Consider the following 23496-nt stretch of genomic DNA (forward strand, 5'->3'; position numbering starts at 1 on the left):
CCAGCCCTCTTATTAATCGACTTCCCCAACCACGGTTGTGGATCCTAATGCTCTGTGTTTATATTCCAGCTCGGGGCTGGCATCAAAGCATCACTGTGGGAAATTCTCCAGCAGGATGGGATGAATGATCCATAAAACAGATATGCTTTCAGAGGAGCATTACAGTCGTTCAACTGACACAACCCTGGCCTACAGTCTTTGGTGTTCTTTGTTTTGATTGGCTGGCCATTGTGAGTATTCAGCCTCTTCGATGAAAGTGGGGTGAGGGCCCAATAAAATTGTACAATACTGGAAAAGTCAGGACCCTACTATGTTGTTGTTTTGCATTTTTTTGTACAGCTGCCAGGCTGTGACAGGCGCTCTACAGAACCAATCAGAAGGCATGGTCTCTGCTTGACATGCTCATGTTAGAAGTGACACAACAAGTCAAAGTAACAAACAAAAAGAGGGAGAGAAAGGACAGAGGTTCCAATAATAATTTCACGCAGTTGCTTGGGTGCAGCATGCACCTGTCTTGATTCCATTCAAAGTAAAGCTTTTGTCTTTTTTACTGATCCTTTTTTTTACTAAATAACTTGCAGGTGGTGGATCACAGAGGCTACCAATGTATGATGAATGCAGCACTATAGTGTCGGCATTTCGCAGATCCAGCTCTCCAGCTATGCAAGTCATCCTTCCTGAAAGGGAGTTCCTCCTCCTTATGCCAGGTGTGTTTGGCCCAATGAGCTCAAAGTCCCGTGTCACCTGTACAGATGCCCAAAAATGTTTTCGATAACAAAACTCTGTAAATTGCCTTTTACAGATGATGTATTTTTGAAGAGGGATTTTTAAAGCTATGATCAGTGAGATGCGCCCTCTGAGCTAGCCGAGCTGTGTGCCGCACAGAAGAGAGAGTTGGAACAAAGGTGATTTGTGTCACTTTTGCAGCTTCCCAACCCTGGCGGGGCTGGTTGGGAGCCAGTTCGAACCCGAGAGTAACTCAGAGCAGTCTCTACAGTCTCACCCAGATCTCTAGGGCCCCAGCAGCCAGGAATGGCCAGAGTGCAATGGCACTGTGGCTATGCCCCCTTTACACCAGGCATAGAACTGATTCATCAGCTCTGCACAACCCAGAAATTCCCCTTACCCTGGAGAAATTCTCAGGATGCTAGTTAAGCTGCCTTTACAGTCCTTTTCTCCCTCCAAAGCAGTGCAAGGGTGCTGTAGTAAGCTTAAAGTTGTGGCCTGAGATGTAAAATATAAATGAATCATGTAAAGTACATGCAATAACAGGGCAGAAATCTCTGCGCCACACTGCAGAGCCTCCACCTACTTCCCAATCTGTAAACCAAGGTCCCTGAAATGGAAGCTGTTCCAGGGCAGAGTCTGAGGTGGGCGTTAACAGGAGCAAATGGGGCCCATAAAGAAGGTGCCAGTGGCTGGCACAAGGTCATGGTTTGGTGGCTGATTAAGCACCATCACCTCTGGAGCTTCTTTTCAGCAGATGGAATCCAAATGTCCCGGTGTGGGGAAAAAATCCCTCTGTCCATTTAGAGTGTATCCTGTATTGTAGACATGTCATATTACTCTTGATATCCGCTCACGTTGCTACTAATAGGACTGGAAGATGATCTCTTGAGATGACTTTTCATGCTGTCTGCGGCTCTATGGGAAATTTCAGAAACCAGATATTGTCTATGGTGATAAAAGTCTGACACCTAATGGTCACATCCGATAGTGTAACAAGAATAGAAATTGGCCAGCTATTCAGTTATAGGGGGGGAAACATATAGCATTTATTAAGGATGAAACCAGGAGGAGTCCACCGAAATTTAGGAGATATCTGTGGAGATTACTTTCATAATCTACAGAAAATTAGATACTTTCTGTGTTTTTTAAACCTCCAACAGAATTTATACCAGGATTATTTATATGTGTGTGTATATGGAAGGAAAGAAAGAAAGAAAACCTTCTGATAGCTTTTTAACCTATTTATAGCATGTAATGGAGACTTATTCTCTTCTGATTTCTAGAGACAGGTCAAAATATAAGACTTGTCTATAATGGTAACCAGAAACGGAAGAGGTTGCAACCAAATCTTTTGGCATTAAATTCTATTCCTAGGTTTTACTCTAATTCCAGGTGTGCAGGCTGCTAGCACCAATATAGGGAAGACTGAAAACAATACCTGACTCTGCCCCATACAAATTCTGGGCCCAATCTTGGGAGGTGTTGAATACTTTCAGCCACCATTGGTGGTAATGAGAACAGAGGCTGTTCAGCATGTCATAGGATTGGATCCTGAAACACCAAAAGTAATAATTTTCCTTTGGATACACTTAGTAAGTACCATGTGCCTCTATTTTATTTTAAGTGGCATGTAAGGGCCATTTACATTGATTGATCCCTCTGTTGTAGTCGCAGCGAAGGTGCCAATGACGAACTGGGCCATGACGACTAAGAGTGGAAAGTCAGTGAAGCTATGCTGATTTCACCAGCTGAGGACCTGCCCTCAATTCCCCTCCTCCCCTGACAGGTGGGCCTTGCAGGTCAGCACTGAGGCACTCTGAGATAGAAGCTCACGCTACCTCTGCTCCTGCTGTATCTCTCCTGCGAGTAAATGGAGATATTCAGTTTCCAAGGCTGTTCGCTGGCAGCTTTCACCAACGGTGAATTCAAACTTTAGAAAATTAGATCTGTCTCTTATAACCTCAAGGCCCCAGAAGTGTCCCTTTAGCATTCATTAAATAACAACTTAACTTTACAATCAGTGATATTACTCCCTGACCTGATCATTCTCCATCAGGCCTGCTGAGTATAACCGGGTGGAAGGGATTTAACAATGTTTCAAAATGAGAAGGTGCAAGTGGGCATTATTTGGGGGCCATTCCTTGTCATTCCAACCCACAAAATTACAGTGTTTATAACAATCCTGGAGAACTGATGCAGTTCTTTGATTGTTGCCAGCTGATGTCCCCTGGTGTTCAGAGCAGTGGGCTGTGCTTCCCACATTAGTGGGAAGCAAGTTAGATCCACACACAAGTTTTGCAACAAAACCAGGGGGAACATCTCTTCTGGGTTTCACCATAAAGCCGAAACGTGCACCAGTTTTGCTGCAAAGTTTGCTGAGTCTCATGAACCTTGGTTGACAGCCATCCAAATCTATAGCCCCAAGTTCTGAGTAAACCCAGGGGTCAGTTATAGCTTCAACTTGGAACCATACAAAACCATATAATCTTATACCGTTTCCACCCCCAAACTCAATGACCTGGGTTGGATTTCACTTTTTAAAGGTTTGTTTGAACCTGAAATTCAAAGTGAAACTCTGCGAATGTAAACCTACCAGGAAAAAATAGTTCACACAAGTCCCACAGACTGAGACTGGCAAGTTTCACACTGCTCTCAACACAGCTATATGCTTGTGCATTGCACAGTATAGGAACCCTTAATGGTCTGAATGAAACAGGAGCCTGGTAGAAGTGTGTGGGTTTTAACAAGTGTCACTATGAGAAATATAATTGGACATGGAGCCACAGGTTACCTAACATCAGGAGAAACTGCCAGGTGATTCTTTTTTCATGTCTTTTCAGCCTTGTCCTTTTTCTGTCTGAAAAAAAGCCATTTTCAATGCTCCAGGCTCAACCCTGGATAATCCATATACAGAAGCAGCTTTAGTGTCTAATGCATCACCCCATATAAGCAGAGCCCCCTGCAATGAGCTGCAAATGAAATAGTCAGATCCTGTGGTCAGGAGAATGTTCCATTTTGAAAACACTGACATTTTCATTCTAGTAATTTTAACAAGGGTGCCAATTAGTGCTAATCAGTTTTGTCATCTGTCCCCGAGGGAACTGGGCTGAGAGCACTGGCCTCATTTGCATATACATTATTGATCAGAAAGACAAATGACCCTTAAGGGGACCTCAGGAAGTGGCTTGGTTGGTCTCTCAAGTCAAGGGATGTGCAATGTGGCAATTCACCCAGCAGAGTCGTAAAATCCTGCCACAGCTTTCTAGTGCTTGGTAACTGCAGAGTGCTGTCAGTCAACAAGCAATTTCTATGCAGCTCCCAGGGAAAGGTGTGCGTGCAAGAACAGCGCTGCAGTCATTTAGGTTTTTATCTTAAAAAGTGTATGTATGTGCAAATCGAACTGGCACATTTCCAACGGGGTGCACAAACACTGAGTCCTTCCTCCTTTCTCACATGGCTTTGGAGGGAAGGACGTGTCATGCAGAGAGCATACCTTAGGGCTTGGCTACACTTGTAAGTGAGAGTGCATTAAAGCAGCCCCAGGCACCATAACTCATGACCCATCCACACTAGCAGGGCACTTAGAGCGTCTGGACTCTGCAGCTGGAGCGCTCCTGGTAATCCACCTCCACGAGAAGCATAACGCTTGTTGTGCCTTGGCTGAAACGCCCCAGCGTCAGTGTGAGTGAGGTGTTGCATTACTGAGCTCTGATCGGCCTCCGGAAACATCCCATAATCCCCTTAAGTCAAGTGGCCACTCTTCTCATTGTTTTGGAATCGACTGTAGGAATGTGGATATGCCCTTTCAGAGCTCTGTTTCTGACAGCTGGCTGCTTATCTGCTCTGGGACAGAGCAAACCATTACTGTGGAGTGTTGCTTGTTGTGAGTATGTGTGAGAGAGAGGCGGGGGGGTGAGAGAGGTCTGCTGGTGTCTGAACTTACAAGACAGCATGCTGACATGCTCTCAGCCCCCCAAAAACCCACTCTCTCTCCCCCACATACACACAACACACTCCCTGTCACACTCTACCCCTGACCATTTGAAAAGCACGTTGCAGCCACTTGCATGCTGGAATAGCTACCACAATGCACTGCTCTCTGTGGCATTGCAAGAACTGCTAATGTGGCCACGCCAGTGCGCTTGACTCTGACAGTGTGGACTCACAGCAGCGCTTTCCTTACTGCGCTCTCCGAGGGCTGGTTTAACTCACAGCACTCTACATCTGCAAATGTAGCCATGCCCTTAGTCACCACTGAGCTACAGGCTCGGCGGTTAGGGATGAGGGAAGCTTATTAGAAGCTTTGTCTGGGTGGGGTTTTGTAGAAGGTGCCTTTTAGAAAGCTTGTTCAGCCAAGCAATCTCTGAATTTAAAAACACATTATATATGCCAAAAGAAACACTGAACATTCAGTGAGTTTTATTTCCCCGGCTTCAGCTATCATAGGGTAGGAGGAAGTTAATATGGGAGGCTGTAACCATACATGCCAGCCTTAGTTGGCATCTCATCAGATTTTTCAAACAAATCAGGGTTCGGGCTGGTCATTAGTTAGATGGGAGACGTCTAAGGAAACGTCAGGAAGTGGCGTTAGTTTCCCAGGAAATGGCATGCTTCTCTCTGAAGTCATATTGAAATAATATCCCTGGTCTCTAGAAGTGCCCTCTTTTGGGTGAAATAGAGAACCAACATCTTGTCCACACAGGGGTTCCAGTTCTCATCTACCCACACCCAGTCCAGACATTTGCATGCTGCAAAGTGAGTGCAAAGGTGTGTGCTCATGCTACTAGATCACAACTGGAGCATGTCACACCAACATTTGCATGGTGCAAAGACTTAACAAGGTGCAGGGCAACAGCAAATTGGACGAGTGGTCATTAAAGTTCCAGTGGCACTTTTTGCAAGAGTAGGAATCTTCATCATTGGGGATTTTTAAAGAGCAGACTGGACAGACACCTGTCAGGAATGGTCTAGGCCTGCCTTGAGTGCAGGGGACTGGACTAGATGAACTCTCGAGGTCCCTTCCAGTTCTATGATTCTATGATACACAGTCCCGCTCATCAACATACACGCATGACTCCCCCTGGCTTTGTTCTCTCTCACACATTTTGTTTGCTTCCCTGCTCTCCCTCTCACTACATCACAGTCTGTCTTGCTCATTCTTGCCTTTGATCCCTGGGCTGCTCCACTGGCTCTTCCCTCCCGGTGTCCCTCTCTAGCTGTTTGATAACGTTAGAATTGCAGACAAAGCCCTGAAGTTTCAGCTCTGGGCAGCTGCGCCAGCAAAGGCCCTTCAAAGCTTGTGGATTGGAGGGAGCAGAGCCGCATGCTTCGCTGGCATCTGGACAGCACAGCGGAGGGATTAGGACGGAAGAATCCAATGCACCGCTACAGACTAGGGACCAAATGGCTCGGCAGCAGTTCTGCAGAAAAGGACCTAGGGGTTACAGTGGACGAGAAGCTGGATATGAGTCAACAGTGTTGCCCTTGTAGGCAAGAAGGCCAATGGCATTTGGGACGTATAAGTAGGGGCATTGCCAGCAGATCGAGGGACGTGATCGTTCCCCTCTATTCGACATTGGTGAGGCATCATTGGAGTACTGTGTTCCAGTTTTGGGCCCACACTACAAGAAGGATGTGGAAAAAATTGGAGAGAGTCCAGCAGAGGGCAACAAAAATGATTAGGGTGTCTGGAACACATAACTTACGAGGAGAAGCTGAGGGAACTGGGATTGTTTAGTCTACAGAAGAGAAGAATGAGGGGAGATTTGATAGCTGCTTTCAACTACCTGAAAGGGAGTTCCAAAGAGGATGGATCTAGACTATTCTCGGTGGTAGCGGAGACAGGACAAGGAGTGATGGTCTCAAGTTGCAGTGGGGAGGTTTAGGTTGGATATTAGGAAAAACTTTTTCACTAGGAGGGTGGTGAAGCACTGGGAATGCGTTACCTAGGAGCTGGTGGAATCTCCTCCTTAGATATTTTTAAGGTCAGGCTTGACAAAGCCTGGCTGGGATGATTTAATGGGGATCGGTCCTGCTTTGAGCAGGGGGTTGGACTAGATGACCTCTGAGTCCCTTCCAACCCTGATATTCTATGATTCGATTCTATTCTATGAGGAGCCATAAGCCTTCATGTCCTGACCAAATTCTAGCTATCGTATGTACCTAGCTAAACCTCCCCTCCAATTTCAGTTATACTTTCTATCCTAAACTCTATTGTGTCATTGCAAATGCTGTCAGGCAGCTGACACGTTCCATCCAGAGGTGGCAGCATTTCAGTTGTGGTCATGCAATCTCTATCTAAAATGCACAGCATGCTTGTAATCTTGAATAAAAAAAGGTTAGAGAAAATGATTGTGTGATATGATTATTAGAGGAGTAGGGTCTGATTCTGACCTCATTACGTTAGTGTAAATCAACAGCAACTCTCCTGAAATAATGGAGTAACACTGGTGTACAAAAAGTGGAAGAGCGGAGAATCAGGGCCATTGTGTCAGGCTAGCATTGTGCAGCAGATTGATGGCACAGCCACTAGATGTCACTCCGTTTTTAGACTGTGATTGAAAATTTTAGATTTTTCTCTTTTCTATGACATGTACTTGAGGGGGCTGAGGTATCGTAAAATTTGCAGCATTTTCTGCATTCATGTTAGATCTTCACTGTGTGGTTTTGGTAACATGCATACCAAATACTGCATGTTCATCAGAGAATTTGTAGTGAATGCTAATTGTTGTGAAGCATCATACAAATATTTATGCTCTGTGAAATTGAGTGTATTGGAAAATAAATCAAGGTGGCATGTTGGCCTTTCATCTGTGGAAACTAAAGAGAACTGACATACATTGAAGATATTATTAACAGGAGTGTCATATGTGAGACACGGGAGATAAACTGTCTGCTCTACTCCACACTGGTGAGGCCTCAGTGGACTATTGTGTCCAGTTTGGGAAAGATGTGGACAATTTAGAGAGAGTCCACTGGAGAGCAACCAAAAATGATAAAATGTTTAGAAAACTTCACCTATGAGGAAAGGTTAAAAAATGGGGCATTTTAGTCTTGAGAAAGAAGACTAAGGAGGGACCAGATAGTCCTCAATATGTTAAGGAAGGTTATAAGAGGATGGTGATCAATTGTTCTCCATGTCCACGGAAGTAGGACCAGAAGTAATGGGCTAATCTGCAGCAAGGGAGATTAGGTTAGATATAAGGCAATCTTTCTAACTGTAAGGATAATTAAGTACTGGAATAAGTCCACCAAGGGAGGTTGTGGAACCCCAGTACTGGGTGTCTTTAAGAACAAGTTAGGCAAACGCCCATCAGTGATAGCCTAGGTATACTTAGTCCTGCCACTGCATTGTGGGGGAGGGGGAGCTCTCAAGTTCCCTTCAACATTACATTCTATGATATACAAACTGAAGGCACTTTAATATTCTTTACATGAACATTGAAATTGGCCATCATAAAAGAGTTGCTGGGCTTTTTGATCATTAAGGCCCCAATGAAGCAAAGCTCTTAAGCATGTACAACTTAACTTTAAGTACGTGAGTGGCTGCACTGAAGTCATGGGTTGAATCAAAGACTTAACGGAAGTTCTTGCTCTCTTCTGAAAGTGTTACATCTGCTGTCCATTGTACAGTATCTTAACAGCAACCAAATGCTCCGAATTCCCTGCTCATTAATCCTGATGAATGTCTCCCTGCTTTGTTCATAGGTTTCTAGATGCAGTGATTAGAAACTGAAGCCAAATTCTTTGCGGAGCCAACCCAGGGGAAGCTTTAAGCCACCTATGAACCCCTCCTGATTCAAAGTTTCTCCATGGCAAAAACAGTTCCCAGAATACCTATTGCTTTCTCCTCTCAGTGCCTGCTTGTGGCACGGGTTAGAATCGCTGTAACGGTAAGTGCTATGCCCGGTCTCCTCCTACTCCCTGGTTCCACCTCAATATACCCCCTAGACCAGGGCTTGCTGCAGACAGGAGCAAGTGTAGGGAGCAGAATCTCTCTTTGAGTTTTGTGCTTGCTTGCTTGGGGGTTGTTTGGTTTTAAGGATTTTTTTTCCCTTGGCCAAGGGGTTTATATTACACCCCAAGGGTCCATTAGCGTGAATTATTTTTTATCTTGTATGCGACATTTTTCCTGGTCTGGTAATAGCATCCGTGTATAAATGCACTGCACGGTGTGGGCCCAATATTGCAAATTTAACACGTGAGTAGTCCTGTGAACTTTAGTTGGACAACTCAGGTGAGTAAAATTATATATGTGCATCAATATTTGCAAGATTGGGACTTTAGGCCCTGATCTTGAGATGAGTTCCACACAGGTGACTCTAGGCCCCAATCATGTAAAGATTTATGTATGTGCTTATCTTTAAACATGGCAGTAGCCTGGGACTACTCACCTGTGTAAGTATTTGCAGGTTGGGGGAGTGTCTTTTTTTGTAATTTTATTGCAAAATATCCATTATATATAGTTTAAAGTATTTTTTTGTTCTAAAGCATATTTTTCTATTCATTTCATCTGGTGTTGAAAAACATTTTAGGTTTTAACTCTTTCCAGTCTTTAAAAATATTATGTACATTTACAAGGAAAACATTACCTATTTGTTCAAGGAATATTCCATTATTCCTCTCTCTCTCTCTCTCTGATGAAGAGTGCAAACTGTAGTTTAGCTTTTGTTGGTTCCTTTTACACCTCCAGCTCGTATCTTCTTCAAGCTGATTGTCCCTCCGCCCTTTTTTAGGCCTGCATAACAATGCAGAACAGAAAATGAACAGAGTAAAAAAGACGATAAATATAATCCTGAAACAGCACTGTCACTGCAACAATAGGGTTCTTTCACGGCTAAGAAAAAGGAACCAATAGTCCTCTTTATGAGCTGTCTGTTACTAGAAGGAGTGGTGTTTCTGTCAGGGTGTTTCAGTGAGTTAAATAGGAGATGGCAGATGGTGTGGAGAAGACCCAGAGATAGCCACAGAGCTAGATGAGAAGTATAGCTTGAGCTAAAGGTCTTTGTTTAAGTGCAGGGAGAGATAGAACTGGCTGGGAAAAAGGAAGAACTTAGAACAAGCACTGTATGATGATTTGCCTACATAAAGACACTACTGGTGGGGTCACTTGCAAATTTTGAACATGCCATCTTTAGATCAAGTCTGAGTCTCTCACTGCTTTAGCTATATACATATGTGTGTTAAAGACTGGTTTCAGAGTAACAGCCGTGTTAGTCTGTATTCGCAAAAAGAAAAGGAGTACTTGTGGCACCTTAGAGACTAACCAATTTATTTGAGCAAAGACTGACACTCATAAATTCACCAAGTCCCAATCTAATACCTATTGAAGTGTCAGTAGAAAGAGGCCTGCTGACTTCAATTAGGCTTTGATCAGGCCCCCAAATGCATTAACCAAGTTGACCTCATGTTAACTCTTAAAAAAAAGAAAAGTTTACTTTTGTGAGAGGCAACTTGTTTCTATGGACACGAGCAGCATGTAGGGGTCTGTGACTGTCCAGAGATTAACCCCACAACTGAGGTGCTGGTGTTAATACAGCAGGCCTAAAGGAGACCTGCTAACATCCCCAACATGGGACACCTGCAGTGATGGAGCCAGGTACCAGCAACGTGCAAGGAACCCCGGGGGGGGCACTGCTCGGGGCCAGAAGCAGAGAATCCGGTTCGCCACAGACGAGACGCAAGAAGAGGACTTCTTGCAGCCCAGGGAGGTCTTCACTTCAGGCTGGGCTCGGAGAGGGGATTTTTTTCAGAAGGGCTCACGCCACCCGCCGGAGGGGGGAGAGGCAGGTTTTCCAGCGGGCTCCCCTCCCGTCTCGGGACCCAAACGAAGGGGCCGGATTCTGGAAATCTTTCGGCAGCTAAACGGGAACTGAGCCTCTCTTGAAAATCGGCTCCCCGCAGCCCCGAACAAAGGATGCCGCAGTCGTTGCCGGGTTCAGGCACAGGGGGGCTGGGAGGTTTAGGAACCGGTGACTAGGGAGGGGGGCAGAGATTAAAGAGACGGAGACTGTCTTCCCCCCCCCCCGACCCTTAGCCTCCTGTACCACAGGGACCCCCCAGCAATTCGCCATCTGCAACCCCGGCCCCAGCGCACCCTCGGCGGGGGCAGAGTGCGCAGGGCTGGGGCAATGCACCCGCCTGCCTGCGCCGCCCCCCAGCTGGGGGCCCCGGCCCCGGCCTCGGCCTCTACCCGCCGCTCCGGCCCGCCAGGCCGCCGCCTCCCCCGGCGGAGCCCTGCGGCGCATGCCCCCCGCTCCCCGGGGGCAGGCGAGGAAGCGCCGCCCGGCGCCCGCCCCTGCACCAGCTCGGCGGGCAGCGGCCGGAGCAGGCGGGAGCCGCGCCCCGCTCCCCCAGCGCCGCCAGCCCGGGGCCCCGCGGCAGGTGAGCGGCCAGCGCGGCGGGGAGGCGCCGCGGCAGCCGCCCAGGCCCGGCGGGCAGCGGAACAGCCAGGCCCGGGCGGCGTGGAGCCGCTGCCGGCGGAGCCGAGGGGCCAGGCCCGGGCCGCGCGGGCCAAGGCCGGGGCCGGGCGGGGCCAAGGGGCCGGGCCCGGGGGGGCGGGCCGGGTCTTGGGGGGAGCGAGGTGCTGGGTGACAGGCTGCGCGACCGGGCTCTCTAGCGGTGGGCGGGGGGGGCGTGGATCCGGGAATCGGGGTCCTTGGGGGGGGCTGGATATGGGGGGGGATACGGGGGGGCCGCTGAGGGGGTGACAGGCTGCGACCGGGGGGGGGGCTCTCTAGCGGTGACAGGCGGGGTCCTGGGGTGTGCAGGGCTGGATCCCGGGATGGGTCCTTGGGGGGGGGACTGGAGGATGGGGGGACGGGATACGGGGGGGGGGCTCGCTGAGGGGTGACAGGCTGCGACCCCGGGGGGGGCTCTCTAGCGGTGACAAGGAGGAGTCCTGGTGTGCAGGGCTGGGATCCCGGGATCGGGGCCTTGGGGGTAGGGGCTGGGATATGGGGGGACTGGGATACGGGGGGCTCGCTGAGGGGGTGACAGGCTGCGACCCCGGGGGGGGCTCTCTAGCCGTGACAAGGCGGGGTCCTGGGGTGTTACAGGGCTGGGATCCCGGGATCGGGGCCCTTGGGGGGGGGGATACGGGGGGGCTCGCTGAGGGGGTGAAAGGCTGCGACCCCGGGGGGGGGCTCTCTAGCGGTGGGACAAGGCGGGGTCCTGGGGTGTGCAGGGCTGGGATCCCGGGATCGGGGCTCTTGGGGGGGGCTGGGAATACGGGGGGGGGAGCTCGCTGAGGGGGGTGACAGGCTGCGACCCCGGTTGGGGGGGGGCTCTCTAGCGGTGACAAGGCGGGGGTCCTGGGGTGTACAGGGCTGGATCCCGGATCGGGGTCCTTGGGGTAGGGGCTGGGATATGGGGGGACTGGGATACGGGGGGGGGCTCGCTGAGGGGGTGACAGGCTGCGACCCCGGGGGGGGGCTCTCTAGCGGTGACAAGGCGGGGTCCTGGGGTGTACAGGGCTGGGATCCCGGGATCGGGGCTCTTGGGGAGGCTGGGATACGGGGGGGGCTCGCTGAGGGGGTGACAGGCTGCGACCCCGGGGGGGGGCTCTCTAGCGGTGACAAGGCGGGGTCCTGGGGTGTGCAGGGCTGGGATCCCGGGATCGGGGCTCTTGGGGGGGCTGGGATACGGGGGGGGGGGCTCGCTGAGGGGGTGACAGGCTGCGACCCCGGGGGGGGGGGGGGCTCTCTAGCGGTGACAAGGCGGGGTCCTGGGGTGTACAGGGCTGGGATCCCGGGATCGGGGTCCTTGGGGGTAGGGGGCTGGGATATGGGGGGACTGGGATACGGGGGGGGGGCTCGCTGAGGGGGTGAAAGGCTGCGACCGGGGGGGGGGCTCTCTAGCGGTGACAAGGCGGGGTCCTGGGGTGTACAGGGCTGGGATCCCGGGATCGGGGCCCTTGGGGGGGCTGGGATACGGGGGGGGCTCGCTGAGGGGGTGACAGGCTGCGACCCGGGGGGGGGGCTCTCTAGCGGTGACAAGGCGGGGTCCTGGGGTGTGCAGGGCTGGGATCCCGGGATCGGGGCCCTTGGGGGGGCTGGGATACGGGGGGGGGGCTCGCTGAGGGGGGTGACAGGCTGCGACCCGGGGGGGTGGCTCTCTAGCGGTGACAAGGAGGAGTCTGGGATGTGCAGGGCTGGGATCCCGGGATCGGGGTCCTTGGGGGTAGGGGGCTGGGATATGGGGGGACTGGGATACGGGGGGCGGCTCGCTGAGGGGGTGACAGGCTGCGACCCCGGGGGGGGGGCTCTCTAGCGGTGACAAGGCGGGGTCCTGGGGTATACAGGGCTGGGATCCCGGGATCGGGGCTCTTGGGGAGGCTGGGATACGGGGGGGAGGCTCGCTGAGGGGTGACAGGCTGCGACCCCGGGGGGGGCTCTTTAGCGGTGACAAGGAGGAGTCCTGGGATGTGCAGGGCTGGGATCCCGGGATCGGGGTCCTTGGGGGTAGGGGGCTGGGATATGGGGGGACTGGGATACGGGGGGGGCTCGCTGAGGGGGTGACAGGCTGCGACCCCGGGGGGGGGCTCTCTAGTGGTGACAAGGCGGGGTCCTGGGGTGTACAGGGCTGGGATCCCGGGATCGGGGCCCTTGGGGGGGGCTGGGATACGGGGGGGGGCTCGCTGAGGGGGTGACAGGCTGCGACCCCGGGGGGGGGGGCTCTCTAGCGGTGACAAGGCGGAGTCCTGGGGTGTGCAGGGCTGGGATCCCGGGATCGGGGTCCTTGGGGGTAGGGGGCTGGGATGTGGGGGGACTGGGATACGGGGGGGGGGCTCGCTAAGGGGGTGACAGGCTGCGACCCCGGGGGGGCGCTCTCTAGCGGTGACAAGGAGGAGTCCTGGGATGTGCAGGGCTGGGATCCCGGGATCGGGGTCCTTGGGGGGGGCTGGGATACGGGGGGGGGCCGCTGAGGGGGTGACAGGCTTGCGACCCCGGGGGGGGGGCTCTCTAGCGGTGACAAGGCGGAGTCCTGGGGTGTGCAGGGCTGGGATCCCGGGATTGGGGTCCTTGGGGGTAGGGGGCTGGGATATGGGGGGACTGGGATACGGGGGGGGGGCTCGCTAAGGGGGTGACAGGCTGCGACCCCGGGGGGGGCGCTCTCTAGCGGTGACAAGGAGGAGTCCTGGGATGTGCAGGGCTGGGATCCCGGGATCGGGGTCCTTGGGGGTAGGGGGCGGGATAAGGGGGTGCTGGGATCCAGGGGGCAAGCTCTCTGGCGGTGACATGCTAAGATCCCGGGGAGTGACAAGGCAGGGTCCCTGCGGTGTGCAGGGCTGGGGTCCTGGAGGTGGGATCCCTGGGGTGTGCAGGGCTGGGGTCGAGGGCTCTCTGGGGGTGATGGGCCGAGATCCCTGAGGCTGGGCCGGTGGGAGGGGTCCCTCGGGGTGGCAGCCTAGGGTGTCTCTGGAAAGGACTAGACGTTGCGGCCCAGGAGGGTGGAGGTGGTGATGTTTGAGCAGAGAAGCCAAGGGCTGGTTGGGAGCGTTTCTGGGTTGGGATCCCGGGGGGTGTGAAGGCAGAGGCCCGCGTGAGGTGGGGCTGAGGAAGACCAATGCTTTGATGTCTCCTGGTAGGGGCATCTCCTTCAGGAAGTTGAAATTCAATGTGCCTGGCCATTCTCGGGCACTGAAGGTACCGTGGCACTGTTCATGGGACATCTACTTTGCAGTGCTCAGACTCTTCAGCTGCTGTTCTCAAATCCTTTTACCGAGGTGGGTTGCTATCACTGTGTCCATTTATAGCAAGTTGCTGAAGGTTGTGTGGCAAGTCAGTGGCACAGCTCTGAAGAGAACTGTGTCCTCTTTAGGTCCACGCCCAACCAGCAGGAGTCAGGATGCTAACTTTAATGTCGTGGCTAAATTCCACTTGGATAACTTCATTCTACCTCCTAAAATCTCTGTGCTTGTATTTGGGTGCAGTCTTGCTGTCTTAAATTACTGTGGTACACTACTGTCTAGCGTTAAATAGCTGCTACGTACCTTTTTAGAAGTGGCTGCATTTCAAGAGTTAGTGAAGTGATAGCTGTGTATGTGCTCGGTAAAGTACTTTGGGATCCTTTGTCCATAAAGATGCTGAATGTGGTTATTATAGGTAGTCTATTGCTTTAATATAGTGGTGTGCAGTTAAGTTCCGTCAGCCTCTATTAAATGATTGGCAGTGGCCCACTGAAGTTATGGGTGGATAACATGACACAAAAGTTAAACCCAATCCCCTGTGGATAGCTGTGAATTTTCAGTACGCCAACAATCCCATGTTGTTCAGATAATGAAGACATCCACTATTCTGGAAAGAAAGAGGTTAATAGGGAAGAAATAGCAATGTGTACAGAGCCAAAAGCTTAAATATATTGAATCCATTACTCAGGGGTAACTAGCCCAGTGTTGTGAGTCTCTCTCAATTGATTTCTCTCATAACATGATTGTTTAACTTACCACCAGTGCTTGAAAGCCTCTAGGTTTTTTATGAAGTATACTGTAAATTATATTACAGAAAACTTGGAAACTATTTAATCATCCACATTCTCTACCAGTGACCCTCACTGTAGTACACATTACAAGTAAAGTCTTCTAGGCTACTACTAAGTAATCACCACCTAGCTAGGTCACCAGTTTACCTGTGGTTCCTAATTGCTTGACACTTGAAAGGTCAAAGATACTTGTATTTTATTAGAACGTGCATACTAGGGGTAAATCCTAAACTTTTTTTTTTTTTTTTTGCTTGACAAAAGAAATAATTTATAATGGCATGTGTCAGATTGCTCTGGGCACCAACCAAATTGAAGAACATTCTTAATCAATACCCTTAAAATTAAATTATACAACAAGAGCAATGCTCTAAAACTAATTATAACAGCGGAAAAAATCAAGAATCAATATCTAGAGCCAAAGGCTTGGGTGAGAATGTTTTATGCCAGAACATTGTGGCAGGGAGCCAAAGGATGAAGGCGCAGCGAAGCATTAGCTCCGTTGGACTTTCCGGGGTGGGAAATCACGTAAGGCAGATCAGGGATGACTCTGCCTAGACTGGTTTTTGACCCAGGCTGCTTTTTAAATGGTGTTAAAGTTGACCCCTGCCTCTAGGTCAAAGAACAGGTTTGACAAAAATAACCATATGTAGCACATTTATAATAAGAACAGGAGTACTTGTAATGCTTTTTTCATTCTTGGTGCTCCAAGTGCCTGATAAAAGTAAGCAAGCAAGCATCATTCCCCCCACATTTTTAATACCCGCTTGTCTGTAACAAAACCATGAGAGAGGTAAGAAAAAGTTAATATGCTTTGTTTTAAAAATTCTAGAACTATAATAATTCTTAAAGAAAATATACTGCCACAAATTAAATTGTTGCAAAAAAAATCTTTCTGAATGCTCCGTCTAGAGAAAAGTTAGATTGGAAGAAATTCAAAGATAGAAGCTTGGTTTTATAGTTTCTATATAGTACAATGCCACGCAGTGGTTGAGACTCACCATGTTTGTGGGGGTGATTGCGTGTCAGAGTTGTGGAATGGCTCCCCTGCAGCAGTGTTTTGCCAGAACACGGGGGTTGAGAGGAATATGCGTTGAGCTAGCAAAATTCGGTCTTGATCCTGCAAACTGATGCCTGCAGTCAGAATCCTGTGTCCTTGTGGAGTCCCATGGAAGATTGTAAGGTCTTTGGGGATGAAGTCTATTTTACACTGGGTGGCTGTACAATACTTACGAGAGAGGGCCCTACTGTAATATAAAGAATAATTCATAATCTTCTTTTCCTGGCTATTGAAGATTTGTATTTATAGAAGGGCCTTGATCCTGCAGTGAAGTCATATTGCTGAATGTGTAATGTTGCAGTCATTCAGTGGAAATATATTCATAAATGATTTTAGCGCACAAACAAATAGTGAAACCTGGTTATGGATGGAGAAAATTACTTAAACAAAATAATGATGACAAAGAAAATACAAATAGACATTAGTAGAATATTTTGCAGTTTTCCCCCTAAGTCTTTTCCAATTTGAAAGTCCTTCTTAATTTTTTTTTCTTTTTTGTCCCCAAACTCTTTATAGAATTAATAAAATGGTGGATCCCCATATAAACGGTCCTCTTTACTCATCCCTAAAATGCAGCTACAGCCCACCTTGACAACTTTTTACAGCCCACAGCAATTAGAATTAGAGTAAAAGAATACTATGTTCAAAGTGCAGGAAGAGTTTTAGTTAGGCAGAGTATAATTACCTGGATTGGACTATAGCTAGAGCCAGAGTGCCAGGGGACCTTTAATGAGCTCAAATGGTCAGCAACTCAGTTTTATCTCCTCTTTAAATGGTACTAGTAATAGATTTCCCATTTAAATTATATTTAGGAGCAACTTCTGAGAATAGCTGATGTAACAAGACTACTGGACATTAGTAACATATGAGTTGTATCACATGCAAATCTGTCTAAGTGGTATGTTTATATATTTTATTTTATATGAGTACTTGTGGCACCTTAGAGACTAACCAATTTATTTGAGCATAAGAGTATGCATCCGATGAAGTGAACGGTAGCTCACGAAAGCTTATGCTCAAATAAATTGGTTAGTCTCTAAGGTGCCACAAGTTCTCCTTTTCTTTTTGCGAATACAGACTAACACGGCTGTTACTCTGAAACCTGTCATTATATGAGTGTTTTCTCTTTTCCCTTAGGATGGACGAGAGACCAGCCTGAAAAACTGTTCTTTTGCGGATGTCTTCATTGCCTGCTAGAATGTTTCTTATGAATGCCTCTCCTTTGATAGCTCTGCAGACAAAATGGGAGTCCTTTGGACAGTCGAGGAGTTGTAGATACCCTGTTTGCTTCTCTGAATCTGAAGAGGATGTTACTAGAGCATCTGTAAGTGCAAAAGTTCAGATGATCATAAACAACCTGCAAAGTCAAGAGTCTTCCCTGGGTATGAACAATGATTATGATTGTATTACACAGAAAAAACGAAAGGGAGAAAAAAGGGGTAACAGACTTACATCTAGTACCCGGATGCTACAACAGCACACTAAATATTCCAAGCGTGGTTGCCCTGCTGATTCTGATGGCACAGAAGTGGAAGACAGTTCAGAGTTTGGGACCCTCCTGTTGGATTCTGATAGTGACGATTCTGTTGACCGAGACATAGAGGAAGCCATTCAAGAGTACTTGAAAAAGAAAAGCAAGAGTATCCAGCCATTGCCAAACAATGCAGAGTGTTCAGATAGAATAGATGGAGACAAGAGGGTCAAAAGGGAACTCTCACAGAATAAGGTGACTAATAACCTACTCCCTGTGAAATTTAAAGCTGAAATGGTGACTGAAGGCTTCATTTCTGATCACTTGGGAATTTGTGAACAGCTACGGTCTGCTTCACCTCTGAGCATCAGTAGTGATGACTCTTTTGAACAGAGCATACATGCTGAAATTGTACAGTTCTTGAATGAAAAGAAACAGCAAGAAACTAATAAGTGTGTAATTGTGGAGGATAAAAAACTAGAACAGAGAGAAACTCAAGTGAAATCTATGTTTAAATGTAACAAAGAATCAGCCAACAAAGCAAATCGCAGTACTTTAAAGCAAGGATCCAAAGCACTCCTCTTAAGGCACCAGCCCAAACTAAGGAGGACCAATGTACAATCTAAATGTTTGAAGTCTAAAATCAGTGAAGAGCCTAGTGATTTTAGTAAAACAAACCATGCACATTTTAAAATGACTGCTACTAGCCAACCCTGGGTTATCGAGCACAGTAAAGAAGGTGAAGGCAAGAGAAATTTCTGCAAAACCGGAGGGGAACAAATAATTGAAAGCACACACTTCTCTGATTCAAGTAGCGATGATGGTATCGAAGAAGCCATTCAGCTTTATCAGCTGGAGAAAATCAAGAAAGAGGCGAATCCTACAACAGACTTGCAAAAAGGTGTGGCAGACATTTCTGCAAGCCTAACAATTAGTTCAACAAAATGTGCATTGGCAGAAGACCCTAAAAAATCTTTAAGCCGCAAGAGGAGAGAGATTAGTACAAAATCTACACAATTAAAAGGCACTGGCAATGAATTTAACAAACTGTTTAAGCCATTGAAAAAAGGCAGAAGTTGTGCATCTCCAGTAAACAAAATTGCCAAATGCGAGCTCACGTTGCAGGCTTCTTGCAGGGCAGACACGTCCGCAGAACTGATGTGTGCGGAAGCCATCCTTGACATTTCCAAAACAATCATGCCACCCCAAATGGGAGGTGAGGACAAATCATTTGCAGCAAACCCTTTCTTCTATCCCCAAAGCATTCCTTCCTCCCACTGTGAAAGTGACAGCAGCCCTGTGGACAGCGATGATAGCATAGAGCAAGAAATCAGGGCTTTTTTGGCTCTCAAGGCACAGTCAGAAAGTCTTGTAACAAAACCTGATAATCTGTCCTACTCTGTCCAAAGGCCTTTGTCTTCTGAGCGTAACAGTGTAATTGGTGGCCTTGAACCTTCCCTCCCCAAAACTTTAAATCTATCGTTGAGTCGTAAAAGGAGACTTAAAGGAGAAAGCAAAGTAGCAAAACAGAGCATAGACAATAAAACAGAAGGGATGGAGACGGGGTGTACCCAAGCGGGTTATGGTAATAGCGCCAAAATGCCAGTTTTGCAAGATGGGAGTGGCCTGAGCAGTCATAGAAAAGCCTGTGAAGCTGGAAGGTCTGGTAACAAAGAAACAAGTCAGCAGCTGATCTCTACAGAATTAACTGGACTTGTTGAGAAGCATGTAGCTTTAGACTTCGCAAATAGCTTGATGCAGGTTCAGAGTAACACAAGAGAACTGATAAAAAATACAGTCCAGGCTCAAGAGAGAGATGGTACAGATGACAAGAGCAGTTCTCTGGACAGCGATGAAGATCTTGATAGCGCTATCAAAGACCTCTTAAGGTCCAAGAGGAAACTAAAGAAAAAGTCCAAAGACCAAAAAATCCAATGCAAGAAGAAAGTCAGATTTGGTGACACAGAAACCCAGCTTTTGGATGAACTCAGTAGCCTCCAGCAAAAGGACTGGAAATGCAAAAGTCCTATTCTGCTAAAAAGCTGCCTCTCAAAATCACATAAAGATACTAAGGAAAATGCAGTTAGAAGCCCCCAGAACAATGTAAATGGCAGGCTGTCAAAGGGAAGATCAGAAAGCATAAAGGACTTACCGTTTGCGTTGCAGTTTAAAAAAGAATGTAAACCTAAACCAGTTTGCAACCAGAATAACCTGGAGGCAGCTAAAAATAAAAGATGTTCTTTGACTGCTACTTCAGCAACAGATGACAGCAGCTCTGTGGATAGCGATGACAGCATCGAACAAGAAATTAGGAAATTTTTGGCAGAAAAGGCTAAAGACTCTGCAAGCAGTATGGAAATACGGAGGGTTAACTTAACTGCTGACTCATTGAGAGTTACCAAACCACGTGCAAATAAAGGAAAAGCAAAGCACCAGCTAATCAAAAATGAGACTAACATGTTATCAGGTCAGAGTAAAAAAACTAAAAAGGTATCTCAGCAAACAGATGAACTGAAAAGCTCTCTGAGAACTGTAGGAGAAAGTGCAATAATGCATGATAGTGAGGAAAGTGCATCCTACGCAGAGAATGTGTACCTCCATACTACTCTGGAGTTGAAGGCTGAGCAAGGGACAGTGTGGACTAAAGGTGTAGCTGCTGATGCTTTATCTGTAAAAGGAAATTCATTAAGTAAAAAGGGTACTATAGAGCCTAAGCAGAAAAGCCTTCTATTGCCGCACAGCAAAGGTGATGGGTGTAAATTGCAAAATTACTTTAATGCTAAGTCGAGTTCCAAAAGAAATAGCACCTTTCAGTTAAAAATTTCCAGCAAATTTATAGCTGGTCTAAAGTATGCTCGTGATAGAAAGAAATCTGTTCTTTTAAACAAAAGGCAAAATGTAGAACTTTCACTTCCCCATAGCAGCACATTAAGGACTGAGATAACTCTCCCGAATGTTTGTGCACTTGAACAGAAAAGTGGAGCCTTGGTGCAAAATGGGAACCTTGGTGGAGAGGGAAAGACAGGAATAAAAGAAGCAAATTTTACTCAGAGCCTCATAGTAGAGGAGACAAGTCTCCATATAGCAGAAACCTGTGAAACACTGGAGGCTGCTTCTTTGCATGTTAAAACTGAAGCAGATGATTACAGAAAGGATAACACTTTGGGAGACAAGCAGATGTATTGCAGCTCAGATTCAAATCCAGATCCCCCATTGCAGGAACCCATCATGGCAGCAGTAGATGAGGACCAAGTTAGTGTAGGAACATTTATTTTTGAGAGCCAAAACACGTACACTAAGGAAGAGGAAGGAGAGAGCCAGCAAGACAGCAGCAGGCAGGAAGAAATTAATGTACCCAACTCTACTTTGGAAGGGAAAATGTTAGCCCAGCAAAGTAGGGAAGCTGATTGTAAAGAGGACCATGTTCAGGAAGCTTTAGACAGAAGTTCTGCAGAATTTAGTGACATAGCTGTAGAGGAATGCACAAGTTCCCTGGTGAAAAGCGAGGTGGCAGATTTGTAAGTACTTTTTTTTATAACAACGTTCAGTCTTTTTAGAAAATACCTATCATTGTAAATATCTTGATAAAACTTGAGAGTAAAAGGAAGAAGATGGAAGATACTGATATATATCATGTGTACACTAATGTGAAAAATCCTATTTAACAGGTGTATCATGGATAAATGTTTAAATTTTTTTGTAGAATTTTGTAAATTATTTAAAGTGCTTTAAGGAAATATTTTTATAATGATTTTTAGGGCATGCATTACTACAGGATGCTGTATTTGACATGTAATTGTCATAGATAAGAAGATAGCATGGCTAAATATGCTTTCAATTATATGGTGCATCGAAACATACATATATTGGAATTGAACCCATTTGTGTCCATAATGTATTGGCCAGTTGCTCAGAGATCTTAGAAAACAACAGCCGTTGATTAGGAATACTACAGATATTGAAGCACGTTTTCTGACATTTCATGGAATTGGAACTATTTTAGAACAGCCTCATATAGCCATTTTCCGCTTGGGTCCCCATCTTGAAATTAGAACTGCTCTGCTGGACTACTATAACTAACACAGGCCCACTGAAGTCAGGAGTCTGTCCCTATAGATTCAGTTGCAAGTTCAGGAACATGGTGTGGAGCAGCCTTTTAAGGGCTTCCTGCTTCAACTCTGGGACTGCTGAGTCCTTTTTATCTTCTGAACGTCCTGGTAGCCTCCTGTAAGCAGGTGCTTCGAAGCACAATTGCAAAGCGGCTTTTTGCTTCTGTATGTTCATTCGAACAACATTTCTGCAGTGGATTGCTCTAGATCTACATGCTGCTGAAGTATCCGAGGCCAAAATAATTCCAGAGGCGTTCTTTAATCTCATTTTGATGCCCTACAATTACGTGATGCGTTTTGTTCTTCAAAATTAACTTTATGTTGCATTGGAGTGTCTTGTGTCTAGTATTTAACAATGGTTTCTATAAGATGCATCTCTGCAAAAATTTGATCCCTTTCTACTGTTTTGTGCAATAGAGCAAACTTAGGCTTGCTACAGTAAATACTTCCTTAAAATTTTTGGCGGGCAAATCTTTGTTTGAGTGAGATCCTAGGGTATTTTCAGTGTCTCTACTCCATTCACCCCTCCCACCCACATTCCATCCAGAGTAAAAATCAGGTTTTTTTTAAACGGGACACTGATGTTGGAATAAGAGCATACCCATGCATAGACTTGCACTGAAATAACTAAAATATGTGAATTAAAACTAATTTAGTTATTTCAGTTTCAGTTTGTGTGTAGTGAACCCCTTCAAGTCAGTCTGTATCTTTTGTATCAGCAGTTTGATTTAGCATTTCTGTAATAATCTGGTCTTTTTAAACTGCTAACCTCTTCCAAATCTCTATCTACCACCCATCTATTTCTTATTTCAACAGCCTGCCTGAGGCTGGCCTTAATTTCCCAGAATAGAGCAAAAGCAGTCAAGAATGCATCCAGTATTGCATTTCATCCCCCTATGTGCTCTGATATTGCAGAGAATTGGCAGGCTGTAGCATAGAATAGTGTAGTACTAGTAATGTTGTTATAAAAAAGAAACAATGACCTTTATGTCTAGACATCTTTTGTGTGCTTTATACTGTTGTGCAGTTAAACTTAAAAATATTTCAGTCGTGGTCGTCTGGCATCTTATTGCCTGACCACATTTGATTTTTAGATTAAATATTTACATCAGGTCACTAAAAATTTTAATTTAGTAATAGTACACCTGGAAAAAAAGATTTATTCTAAGCCCCCAAAGCTGCAATCAGTCTGCACAGGCATAAGGTTCTGCCTGCCTGAATCTGATTGCAGGCCTGGGGTCTTTAGTTTGAAATTGGGATGCAAGTTGGTATTTTAAAATAGCAGTTTTCCAAATATATTGCTTTAATAAGATTAAGCTGTAATTAATTTTAATGACAAAAGCACTATATACCCTGTCTATATAAACAAGGCTAAGTGTTTCCTTACTTAAAATTTCAGTAAACCAACGTTAAGATTTTAAAAGTGTCTCATGCCCCAATTGATGTGTGTGTGGTTGAAACCTTTCTTGATGTACTAATTCACTTTCAATTAAGATGCAGTTCCTTGTAACTTGTGCTTTATACTAATCTAATTTTTAAAGAGCACTTTTTTAAAAATTGAAAAACTTGATTTGTATATAAGAAATGGTGTGAATTCATAAGTTTATAACATTTAATAAATTGGGTTCTGATCATGAACCATGAAACCA

The 23496-nt window shown here is 46.9% G+C and overlaps 1 protein-coding gene and 1 long non-coding RNA gene across 3 annotated transcripts; one reads left to right on the forward strand and one right to left on the reverse strand.

The window, feature by feature from the left end:
* Positions 1–3519: 3519 nt before the first annotated feature.
* LOC122463118 lies at positions 3520–10506 on the reverse strand. The gene is made up of 3 exons (XR_006286152.1): positions 10332–10506; positions 9321–9466; positions 3520–3586 (listed from the first exon to the last, which is right to left on the reverse strand). It is a non-coding gene; the product is annotated as an uncharacterized LOC122463118 (long non-coding RNA).
* PPP1R26 (protein phosphatase 1 regulatory subunit 26) lies at positions 10170–23496 on the forward strand. 2 transcript variants are annotated; one of them, XM_043530333.1, is made up of 3 exons: positions 10170–10327; positions 14318–14455; positions 17405–23496. In XM_043530333.1, the coding sequence occupies exon 3, from the start codon at positions 17445–17447 to the stop codon at positions 21258–21260; it is 3816 nt and encodes a 1271-aa protein (XP_043386268.1). In that variant the 5' UTR covers positions 10170–10327; positions 14318–14455; positions 17405–17444; the 3' UTR covers positions 21261–23496. The 2 variants fall into 2 exon arrangements, with proteins under 2 accessions (XP_043386268.1, XP_037735611.2); XM_037879683.2 differs by lacking the exon at positions 10170–10327 and adding an exon at positions 10960–11112.

The sequence above is a fragment of the Chelonia mydas genome, chromosome 16 (assembly GCF_015237465.2).
Source record: "Chelonia mydas isolate rCheMyd1 chromosome 16, rCheMyd1.pri.v2, whole genome shotgun sequence".
Lineage (NCBI taxonomy): Eukaryota > Metazoa > Chordata > Testudines > Cheloniidae > Chelonia > Chelonia mydas.

Coding starts and splice junctions, on each gene's coding strand:
- PPP1R26 (XM_043530333.1), top strand. CDS start 17,445: ATGTCTTCATTGCCTGCTAGAATGTTTCTTATGAATGCCTCTCCTTTG.